Consider the following 12,071-nt stretch of genomic DNA (forward strand, 5'->3'; position numbering starts at 1 on the left):
TTCTCGGCTCACACATGGCCAAGTGGGTCATAAAAAGTGTAGGTGTCCGAGGATCCTAATAGCAATTTACTTCCTTCGCTTTGGTTATGTGTGTGTGTGGCTAGCTTAATCTATGTATGTGCGTGCATGCGTGTGTGTGTGTGTGCGTTCTTGCGTGGGTGCGTTCTAGTACGTGTGCGTGCGTGCATGCGTGTGCGTGTGCGCGCGCGCTTGCCTGGATTCTGGCACGCATGTTTTAGTCTATGTGAGTAAGTATATACATGTTTACCCGCCTGTTATTTCTCCACTGAACTGTCTGTTATTCTGCATCGTTCGCCACGGATTTGGAAACCATGACTTGTTTCCCTCTTTAAAATTGTAGTACTAATTAAGTATATTGACAGGAAAGACACAGACAACAGGAATTTTTGTTGCTCGGTTTGTGGGACCGTTGAGTCGATGTAAAAATCGCGGAACACAATCAATGTACTTACATACTCACCTACAAACCATGAACAACACTACACACTTCTCTGTTCGTGCGACAACCAAAGCACCCATGCATGCAGGCACCTCCCTCTATTAGTAAATCGCAAAAAAAAAAACCAAAGCTAATCGTAGCATGAACTTGCTGTAAGTACTGGCGGTGGGAGGAATGACCCCCAAAATGTCCGCCGACATCATCGTGGTTTGGCATTTACGGAGGGTGCGATGCTTGGTCTCTGGCGCCGGTGTCGGGGGGAAGTTGGTGACCCTCATCAGCAGCACAGACTGGTGGCACCACGAGCTTCTACACTCGCAACAACTGCAGGTCGACTCCTCTCACTGCCTTGCTCACAGAACCAAGGGTCTCCGAGGACTCGACAGAGGGTGAGGCCATGACTGCCGTTGCTACAACGCTCGTTGGGAACCTCTCGTAGACATTGTAACTTGGGAGAGAGAGAGAAGAGAGACATAAGATGAAAAAAAATGGATGAAGAAAGAAAGAATCACAAATGGAAAAGAAGGACAAAACAAACAAACCAAAAACAAAATCAGTGAATAAATAAAATAATCATTCATCCCACGCCATCCAAACCCTTATGGACTCTTAAACAATCAGCAAATATTTCCTGAATATCAATGGACTTGGTTTGATGTAGTAGAAGCTTTAAATTTAAAAAAATCACTTCTTTGACCCTTTCATTTTTCCTGATCATGATCTTTTGGTTTACTTGGTGGAATAGTGCTTTCAGTTAAAAAAGGGGAGTAAATAAAAGAGGAAAATTTAGCAGATGGAGAAAACTGGAGGACGGATAGTCGTATGAACCGGTGTCACAAATAAGTTTGGCCTGAGATGACATCTGAACCCAGGATTTCAGTGGTTTGCTTCAAACTAGGCTCGGACCAACCAGGGGTTCAAGGACCTTGCTTCGGACCAAGGTACTGTATTTGCCACTTGTCTAAACAGCCAACAAAACCTGCTTCTTGTCTCACCATTGGTTTCTCGTTGAAATCTCCTCTAAGCCCCACCCTTGATTACAAATACAATCAAAGCACATGGCTGGTGGTGGCTGGATACTGTCAGAGTCACCCCGGGTAGGTCTGGACGGACAAACACTCCGTGCTTCGTCAGGCGTGACAACTGGCGCCTCACCTCCCACCTCAACCTGGGGCCGGCGGGCCAGCAACTGACTCGTGACCATAACCAGACAGACCCTTCACTGAACAAGTACACAAGTGGTTGACGAGACCACCTGCATAGAACCAGTTCAGATGGAAGACTGATAGAAGAAAGTAAGAAAATAAAATACAAGGTAAATATCGAACAAGAACGGCCAAAAAAGGGAGAGACAAAAAGAAAGACCGAACATTAGGAATAAAGTGGGAAAAAAAAAAAACCTGAACCAAACACGACGAAGAACAATTGAACAAAAGCAAACAGTAAAAAAAAAGGAAAGAAAGAAACAAAAACAGACGGAGGGAAAATACAAAAGAAAGGGCAGATTACAACGAAATGCCGTGGAAGCAAACTGGAGTATCACCCTCGCTGGAGGAATCAACAAACCTCCGGCAGGTCGGTATCCTTTTGTCTGCTCCCTGATCCGGGGCTGCCAGGCCTTGATGCGCTTGGATGAAGGAAGATACCTCCCACAGCGACCACAGTGTAAATATATTGCTCACCTGGCCTTTGCTTGCCTTCCCCTCCACAGAACCCAACTCTGGCATCTGTTTTCTCGGCACCAGCGGGTTTTTTGGTGGAGGTCCCGGTACTCGTGGGCTCAGCAGCACCGACTACCTTGTGTTGAATGCGAGAATGACAAGACAAAGCATGATATAAACACAGATATGATGCATTCATCAGGTGCGCAGTCGAGTAGAAGAAAAAACCACATGTAGGTGTTTTTCTTCGATGGAAGGAGATATCCTTGAGTGAAGGTTTTTAACCTGTCTACATGCCAACAGATTTAGTACCCTGACAGTGTGTGTGTGCTTGTGGAAATGTTGCTGTTGATCGAAAACAGGTTTACTTCTATATTGCTCTTCCTTTTATTTTATTTTATTTTATTTATTTTTTTTTTACTTTTTCTGTCTGCGTTTCTCTCTTTTTATTCTTTTTTTTATTTTGTTTTTGTCTTTTGGTTTTTTGTTTTTTGCTTCTTTATGCATGTTTTTGTTTCTTTTTTCTTTTTTCTCTTTTATTTTTTCTGGTTGTTTTTTTTCCTTTTTTTCTTTCCTTTTTTTCTTTCCTTTTTTTCTTTTAATTTTTTTAATTCTTTTCTTTTTCTTTCTTCTTTCATCCTTAATTTATTTTGTTAGTTTCTTTAATCTTTATAGTCTTTACAATCTTTTTTTTCTTCTCTAGAATCGCCTTTTTTTTTATTGAATCTTGAACTGTTTTTGTTGTGAGAAAACTGATTTAGCAACACAACTTAATGTGTTTATAGTGTTCGAGCTTTTTAACCCTGAGGCGCATGTTGATGTCTTAGGTAAATAACAACATAAAACAACTTTTTTAAAACTTTGATGTATTGACTAAACTATAAATTAATAAATAATCCCAGTGGACAATATTCCGAATTGTGTGAACTGTGATGAGCCAATATTTTCACAAGTCATGTCTCATCGAGTGTGTCTGTACCTCCGCGAACTTTAAACTTCAAAAAGTGAAGTGGAATGGAAAAGTTAGCTTTGCCTCGTTTTATGTGAGCCGCAGAGATCACTAAACTTGAGTTAGTGCCGACAGATCACATAGACATCTCTTTCTTGGAGCTGCAGGCCTCCCATCCACGGTCCATCCCGCCTCCATCCCATCGGCGCCGGGTGCACTTACAGGCCCCTTGGCCGCCGACTCCAGCATTGACACACAACACCCGCGCAATGGTGTGTGCATGCGCCGTGACAAAGAGTCCAGTGTTGGGGGTAACTAGGGTATCCAGATTGCAAAAGCAAACAAATTTCGACAGGCGCTGTTTTCATAGCCAACCCCGTGATTCTCTCTTTACACTTAAGAAAATATTTTCGGTGCAAGGGTGGTGTGTACAGACACCTCCACCCTAATGGCATTTCTCAACCGCACAAAGTGCCGCAGCGCCAAACCTCTGAAGTGGCTCACAAGTGAATTGACAAATGTATTGACAAATGTATTGACAAATGTATTGACAAATGTATTGACAAACATGTTTGGACTTAGTTCAGCCTGTTGGTCAAAGTTATAAAGTTCTGAATGATGGCATCGAACACTGGTTTCCTGTGGCCTTCACACATGATTACCTTCTGTGAACTTCACACATGACTTCTGCAACCTTGGACAAACCTTCGACAATATTTCAGAATGGTTTCACATCCCCGGCTCTCAATAATCTGTCCTTCGCCGATATGACGACATCTAGCTTCAATGATGAAAAAGTGAACTGCTTGAGGCCATCATATTCATCTTTGTTTCCCTTTCATTTTGTATCGTGTCCCGATTCCAGAAACAAACGAAGGATCTTTGTTTGTTTGTTTGTTTGTTTGTTTGTTTATTTGTTTGTTTGTTTGTTTGTTTGTTTGTTTGGTTGGTTGGTTGGTTGGTTTGGTTGGGCTGTTTGTTTGTTTGTTTTTTGAGTCGGTGTCCAAGTGGGTGATGAGGATGTGCAAGAAGGCAAAAACCATGAAACATCGCTGTTTCACTTGTTATCCCACTCCTACTACTAACATTCTCAGGTCAGAGAAGTTTCTCGAGTGACTTCCATAGTTTCATTGTTACTCATCTGTTCAACCGTCCAAGGGCGTGAAGACAGCGCCCTCGTGAAGTCATGTGACCAGAAGTTATCAGCCCCTGACGCCGCCAGCACTTGTCGAGTGTTCTCCCTTGAGTGACTAAAACAAAACAAGTGCACTTTTCCAGTTGAGGTCACCTATGGGTGAGAGATCGATCATCTCTATTTGTCGGCTTCCGGTGTACAGTCACAACCCTTTCGGCTTCAGTGAGACCGCCTTTTGGCGGAAGTAGCCCCGTGGGTGGGATCTATAAATAACTGACCCGTGGCCGAGTGGTTGTTGACTTCATGCAGCATGACAAACACGATTCTATGACCACCCTGTCAACTCAGTCTCTGTTCATGAGTGTATGAGTGTGAGAGAAAGAAATAGAAATAAACAGTGTCTGCATTTGAGAAAGGAGTGATATGGGGTGGATTTGGGGGTGTTCGTGTGTTTCTGTGATTTCAAGCCTTTTTTGGAGTGAGGGAGGTCAATGATTTGCCACGGTCACAAGCTCAAATGAAAGAGACTGGGGGTGAAAAGTGGGTTTTCAACGATTGTTAGTCCTGATGAGGGTCGCGCTCACCAAGAATTGTAAAACAGAGAAGTAAATTTTGACAAAGTCAGCTTATGTGGTGGCCTCCCTTGTCCTAGCGATCGGAGCGCCGCGGCTGGAGTGGCAGGGTCCACACAGCCATTACAACACCGAATCAAGGACAAGGTGGTCCTTGTTCACCTACAATGGGAGGTAAACCTCATTAATTTCATGGCACGTACATCGCTCAGGTAGAAGTTCCTGTTTCAGAAGCCAGGTGAGTTCAGGGTCACTCCACCCCACGGTCAACCATTGTACGAGAGTCTGATGACATCACTTGTTTTAATGTGAAACTCGCTGGTGTGCGGGGGTGGCGATCGAGCTGTCCACCCTCTTCTTGTCTCAGCGATGTTTGAAAGTCGCGTTGCGCGAGACGACAGGTACGCTCGTTTACTGTTTTCGCCTGCGCAGTAGTAATTCTGCCAAAAATAAATTGAACTTTAAAATGAAGTTCTCACACCGACATTTAGAAAACAAACCATTTACGGTAAAACTGTGTAAATTTAGAGATAGAATTCTTTCGGCGATGAGTAGCTGAGCTATTGCACATGCGTCACCCTGGGACATGTCACGTGACTTACAGTCAGCAGTCCTTCAATGAATTGTACAATGAACTGCTGTCGTAGGATACCAGGAACGGTCAAGCAATATAACCTGGTCTAGTTTGGCCACGTGACCCTGTCGAAGACTGTACTTCAAGGTAGCTTGGAGGGTCGTCGACACAGGTGAAGGCCGGTCAAGCCAATGACTACATGACTCATCATTATAACTTTCATCATTACCTTCACCTCCTCAAGTGAGCTGGTGACCACAAACTAACCAGTTAACCCTTCTTTTGATCCGCACAGTAACACCATCGCCATCATTGACACGACAACAACTGTCCACCTTACTCATTAAAGCGGCAGTCGCCGTGGTTTGCTCTTGAATGTTAGACACATTGTCCTCCCCACCCCACATCTCTTCTGGGTACTTGAATGTATAGAAATAGACGTGCCAACCCCCCTTATGCAACTAATCTCCCCCTGTCACCATCAGTCTTTCATTAGCGATGATGTCTCCTGCTGTGATCAAAAATGAAGTGTCTTCTCCTCGGGTGCAATGGCCTGACCCCGAGAAATGTCTCTAAAAATGAGAAGAAGCGGGGAGTCCGTCCGTAGAAGCGCATTACTGACAGTGTCGCATTCCATTATCGCCGTGTTCATCATGGTCCTGTTCATCACACAAGTATAACTCCCTGCCATCTTTATTCCCTCCTCTGCTTGGCTTAATGGACGAGACCGGGAAGGGAATCAAGACGAGGCTGCCTTCAGTCATCCCGTGCACGCTGTAAGCTTCCTGGGAATGGAATTACAGGCTTCTCGCAGTTTAAGCAGTTTCAACACGTGAATTTGAAAAATAAATACGTTTAAGATTGTATTTAAAAATAACCGAGCTTGAGTATCAGTAGAGTACTTGTAAGTCAGATTTTAACTCCGCATTCATGGGGCTGTAGTCATGAAGCGAGATAAGTCTTCCCCGGGTAAATTCTGGAACTGGAGGAAAGAATCTTGTTTCCTAGGTTACAAAGCGGTGTCCAGGTCCTGCGATCACCAGTTTGTGTTTATTTACCCCAGGACACCTTTGTCACCCCTATATAACTACTGCTTGTCTGGATGCTGGTTTATAACTTCGGAAACAAGAATCTTGAGTTCCACAAGTTCCCACAGGGCAACGACTTACCCTCGCTTCATGAATATGATCCTGGCCAGAGAAGACTACAGTTTTGTCTGTACTAACCGTCACCAATTCCAGAGAATGCAGTCATGGGGTCAAGCCGACAAAGAAAACTGTTTTGAAAAGAAGTTGGAGTAGGGGTCTGGCGTAACTGTCGTCTGCTTTCTGTCCTCCAACCGACAAGCTGCTCCCAGTGAATCAAAGAATCAAAGAAAGGGTCGGAAAGCTATATCCTTGGAAGTAATCGCCGGGATGAATTGACGGCAAGCAGATGAAAAACTACTGGGAAGGAGTGAAAGTAGATTTCAAACCCTTTTGTGGCAGATGGAGTGTGAAGATCGGTGTTCCATTAACACACAGAAATCTGTTTATGGCATGAGTCGGTGCTGGAAATAATCGCTTGTTATGACCGCGGGGCAATCGACAGTCAACATAAATAAAACACTGAGAATAAAATGAAAGCACTTTTCGCACGATCTGTGCAGTGCTGAACAGAAAATCAGTTTGAGTGCGAACGTTGGCGTCCCATTAACATCACAGAAATCGTATTATGCGCATGTTTGGTGCTGGAATAACGGAGGATCAAAAATGTCTACATGGATCAGTTACGAGAATAAAAGACAAGAATTATTCTGAAGGCGAAAGCAACCTTTACGAACAGGTGAGCGACAACCTGACCCAGCAAAGTTTAGAGGTGCAACCGTTCAGTGATAACCTACATAAAAATATGGTTGACAGAGATGATTACACACCAACAAACGATCGCACAAACGCCCCCAGGTGCGAACATAATCTCTGATTCTTTTCATGGTCTCACGTCCAGTCCTCCAGGTCGTCTGCTTGTTTACAAACCTATCAACAGAACTACAAAATCAGTCTGTAGAAACTTACCTCGACTCTACCCTTAATAACATTATTGCATTCATGGATAGGACGAGGAGGGAAGGGAAAGGACAAATGAATGTCTACAAAAGGAGATTGTACAACATTGCAATTAACACTCATTATGACTCAATTAAAAGTCTTAGTCCTGATTCTTCGTTCTTAGTACAGGCACACAGTGGCTCCTTGTTCCTTTGAACCACTTCCACCCAGTCCGGATTCCGAGGACGATGGCTGGTGAGAAAGATATGGCTGACTAGAGACAAGACTCATCAAGGTTCTACTTACATCGAGAGCTTCAGTGTTAATCAGAAAAGTCTGACATCAACATTCGTTTGTCGATGTCACGATGTCGATGTCGAAGCCTTACCTTTCTCTTTTATCCGGGTCGTGCTTAATGTGAATGCTTAGGAAATGTATTATTTCATGATTTATTTTTAGGATAAAACAGTTGAACCTATTGTACTTCTTTCTCCATCCATTGCACCCTCATCCGTGAGAGGTATTTCCCTCCAGATTACAAGAACTTTTCTAGTTGAGTAAGACAGGATTTTGATGGCATGATGCTCCACTCGAGCAAGACAGGATAACATCGTTGGAGTTTATATACATAATCTTTCATACTTGATGTTGTGTGAACCTCCGTCCATCTCACGTGCCTGTTCCCCTCTTTCTTTTTCTTTTTTTCTTTCTTTTTTTTTTTTGTGGAATGGAGGGTTCACTGACCTCGAGGCTAATGTGTGACGTCACCAGAGGGTGGAGCTAATGCAAGAGATTAGTGAAGCCTCCCCACATCAGGTTTTCGTTTTTCCAAAATGCAGACGAGCATCCCAGAATCCTGTTCTAACGAATCTCCTAAGTCGCGACCGTAACAGAGTTATCTGCTCACATTTCAGTAACTACTTTCTCTAATGAAGTGAAGCCGCTCATTTTACAATATTTTCTCACCCGCTGTACTGAATGTTAGCTGAATGATGAGGTAAAGTTCCCGCGCGATACCAAACATCCTCATCCACAGAAAGAAGTCTGTAACTGACGTCACGATTGTACCCGGGTATCTGTGTTTTGAAAGCCTCAGCCAGTTGGAAGAGCTGCAACCTTTTAATATTAATTTAATTTTCTAAACTCTTTTAATCAAGGGTATTTGTGTACACATGGCGGGTTTGGATTTTTTTTTACTAGGGGAGTAGGGGTGGAAGTCATGATGTCACGTGATTTCTAGAACTTCTTCAAAAATTATGATTGCGTGCGTGTCTGAGAGTGTGAAAGTGTGTGCATGAGCACCGCTCACTCTAACAACCAGGACGCAGTGTTATGAGCTATACTTAATGACTTTTTTTTTTACTTGTAATTAATTAATCTAATCCACTTTCTATGCTTCTCATCTCCCCACCCACTTATCGGTATCTCGTTTAAGGAGGGTCGGCACATCGACATGACCCCCACACCCCGTGTAAGTTCCGTAAATGGCGATCATCATGTTGCCAAGACCGTCTGAAAGCTATGACGGGTGGACTTGTCACAGACGTGTGTTCTGCTGTTTGACAGAAATTTCAGGCTGGCAAGACATTGATTGGCACAGACACCTGGCCTCACCTGCACAACGTCGTGTAAACGGTCAAATCACAGAAACGAGTGCAACTAGTCTTTCCTCGCTCACCCGAGTACCCGACCATGGCAAGAGGCTGGGATGAGGGGAGAAACAAGGGGAAACCTCCTCCCTTTGTGGAGAGAGGCAGCACGAGACACCGGGTACGTTGTCCACACATTTCTTACGTTTTGCGCCTGGCCCCGCCCCTGGCGACTTGTGATTGGTGGACAGGTGAATGACAAGTGAGGAGCGAGCTCGCGATAGCGACTTGACGCGACTCGCTACAGCAACGTGAGTCAGCGAGCTGACAACAGGCTCACTACGTGGTGCACAGCCACAGGGCGTTTCTCTTTTCATGCACAGAAGACAGAAAGAGAGAGGAAAGAAGGAATAAACAAAGTCAGCATTTCTTTGAGAAAAAAAATAAATAAACGGACCAGGAACATTTGTCATAGCGTAAGGCATCTCCGTCACCATCCTCGCACGTAGTACGTTTCTTCCACGTAAAATCACGCTCGAGGGTTCGTTCGTTCCCCAGGTCGACTACGGATTTTGTCGGATCTACCCCGTGTACAGTCAGCGACCCCTTTCACGAGCATGTCCCTATGAGTGTGTTCCAAAACGGTCAGGACAGGTGAGGAGGTCTTAGCTCGGGTCTGAGGAGAGTCTCCAGCATCCTTCACACCCTGATGCGCAGCTGCGGGCGGGTGGGAGACCCACACCCGTTCAACACTCGCTACCTGTCGCAGAAATCCCTCTCTGCTCGCGGTGGGTGCAGGCGCGCGGTGGTCGTTGGTGCGTCTCTGCCAACCCAGGAGTGACGTCACTGTGTGCGCCACTGACGGAGAAAGGGTGCGCACGCGCGAGGGGGGTAGGTGCGTGCGTGCGTGTTATCGCACACAGACTACCGCGATCCCTACTCGCGTCGTGAACGTGGCTTCGCTCTTTGACTAGTGCCGTAACCACACTTTGGCCGGCGCTTCCGTGTGGAGTGTGTAACCCTGCACAGCGGATCGTCCATTGTTCTGACGAAAAGAGGAAAAGAAAGGAAGGGCTGACGAAAGAGCATAGAGACAAAGGAGAGTTAGAAAAGAGAAGTGGAAAAAAACTTATTCTGAGTCAGCCTTCAGAGAAAACCCGAGCAGCCAGGTCAGCAACAGGATTCGGTGTGTGTGTCCGTCTGTAGGTGTGTGTTCGCGAAATTAAGAGATGTGACGCAAGGAGGCTACAGTGGACCACTCACTCTACACTACGATATAAAGTCCTGTCTCCCAACTTTGTGTTTATTCTGCAGTCAGGCCTGCACAGTGAAGGTGATGCTGAGGAACTGTCGCCAGACTTGTCAATAGTATCGACACTTGAATAACTTAACGAGGGTTTACTATACCACCATCATCACTTAGTCCCAGCCTGAAGATTAAGCTTTGATTCTCATCCCTGGAGCGACTGAAAAGAAAAGGAAATCTTGCAATACATCGTCGGTGATAGTGTATCAAGAAGCCGAGTGATTTTACAACTTGTTAGTCAGGTGAGACGAAGGCCAAGAAGTGTAACTTCTCGTCGAAAGGTGTGTCTTGTGAACTTCTGACTTTCCACTCTTTGTTGCTCTGATAGGACAAAAGAAATAAAAGAGCAGAGAATACTTAAGTACGTCACCAGACGTCATCCACCCGCACAATACAAACCCTCCCCACAACCCTGCCCAACCCTCCGCTAGGCCCGGGAAAAGTTTTCATTCAAAGCTTTTGTGTTGTTGGTGGCTCGGCAGGTTGAGCCACTCTCAGGTGTGTCTCACCGGACTTGTGCACATCGTCGTACGCCAGGTAACCCACACCTCACTTCACCGACGGGTCACCATGACATGGCTGTGGGATTTCTTCCGGGTACTCGTCGTGCTTGGACTTGGAGGGATCACGCACCCGGGATGGAGGGAGCTATTCGCTCATGCGCAGCTGGTACCCTACCGGACATCCAACGACCGCTACTTGGACCCCTGCAAAGCCAGTATGTTAACCTATCTTTATTCTGTATGTTTGTGCGTTCGCACGTGCGTTTAACATTCACGCTAGCATGCATATACAGAGAATGTATGTCATTTCCTTTACTACTCTCACACTCTCCTCTCTCAGTAGATGACAGGTTATTGTAAGTGTGAAGGCCTGTAAGTGTGTACTGTACAGATGGAGGGGTCGAGTGGGTACCTGCGCTACAGCTTGTCTCGCTTTTCTTCTCTCGGGGATGTTTGTGGGGATCAGTGGGAGAGAGGGAGGGAGGGAAAGTTTCTTTCAAAGAACTCCATCCATTGAGAGACGCGCCTGTCGCCACAGGAGGTCTAGATAATGGCCGGGGTCTTTGTGTGCTGAGTGGGGGAGACGAATGGATAGATGAATGGATAGACACGGGGGTAGCAGAGTAAAGATTGGGAGGGAGAGGGGATTGATACACCGGAGTCAGAGTAAACGACATTAGGGAGAGGGCGGGTGGGTGGGGAAGCCCCAGAGAATGTAGGACAGGAAACAACGTATGAAGAAATGTGGTGGTGGTGGTGGTGGTGGTGGTGGTGGTGGTAGTGATGCCAGGGGAGAGATAACAACGAGGTGACAGGCGCCAGATAGAAGCCAGACCGGCTTTCATAAGCTCAAGTGAAGCGTTGAAAGGTTCGCAAGCAGGGTGCCACTGGGGAAGGGTGGAAGTGGAAAGGGGTGGATGTTTGTAGCGAAGGAGGAGAGGAAAAAGCAGCGACAACAGGCTGGAGAAAAGCTTGACAACACGTGCTGGCCACCAGCTGCTGTGGCGACTGAAGGTTCAGGAAGCACGTGCTCCGTGGTGCCAGACACTGAATGTATTTCTGATGGTCCACCCAAGTTCTTACCTCGAGCTGTGTGCTCCTTTGTCATCCCTCTATGCTTCTCTGTCACCTTTACATCACACCACGAACATTTTCTCTGTGTGTGTGTGTGTGTGTGAGATGCAACATCCGAATAACTCTCGTATAACAAGAATGGATGTTATTAGACTAAGGTAAGTCTTTCCCATGATGCAACATTGGGATTTCAAAGACAAGAGTTTCCAAAATTCTGAAAC

General features: G+C 45.6%; 1 protein-coding gene across 2 annotated transcripts in view; it reads left to right on the plus strand.

The window, feature by feature from the left end:
* The first annotated feature begins 9,280 nt into the window (after positions 1-9,280).
* Positions 9,281-12,071, plus strand: part of LOC112553521 (tolloid-like protein 1) — a 37,755-nt gene continuing 34,964 nt past the window's right edge. Inside the window, exons 1-2 of one of the 2 annotated variants that reach the window (XM_025220796.1) lie at positions 9,281-10,515; positions 10,756-10,991. In XM_025220796.1, coding sequence (XP_025076581.1) covers positions 10,844-10,991 — 148 coding nt within the window. In that variant the 5' untranslated portion in view covers positions 9,281-10,515; positions 10,756-10,843. Of the gene's footprint in view, positions 10,992-12,071 lie in introns of both variants that reach the window. The other variant, XM_025220787.1, reaches the window with a different exon arrangement.

The sequence above is a fragment of the Pomacea canaliculata genome, linkage group LG1 (assembly GCF_003073045.1).
Source record: "Pomacea canaliculata isolate SZHN2017 linkage group LG1, ASM307304v1, whole genome shotgun sequence".
Classification (NCBI taxonomy): domain Eukaryota; kingdom Metazoa; phylum Mollusca; class Gastropoda; order Architaenioglossa; family Ampullariidae; genus Pomacea; species Pomacea canaliculata.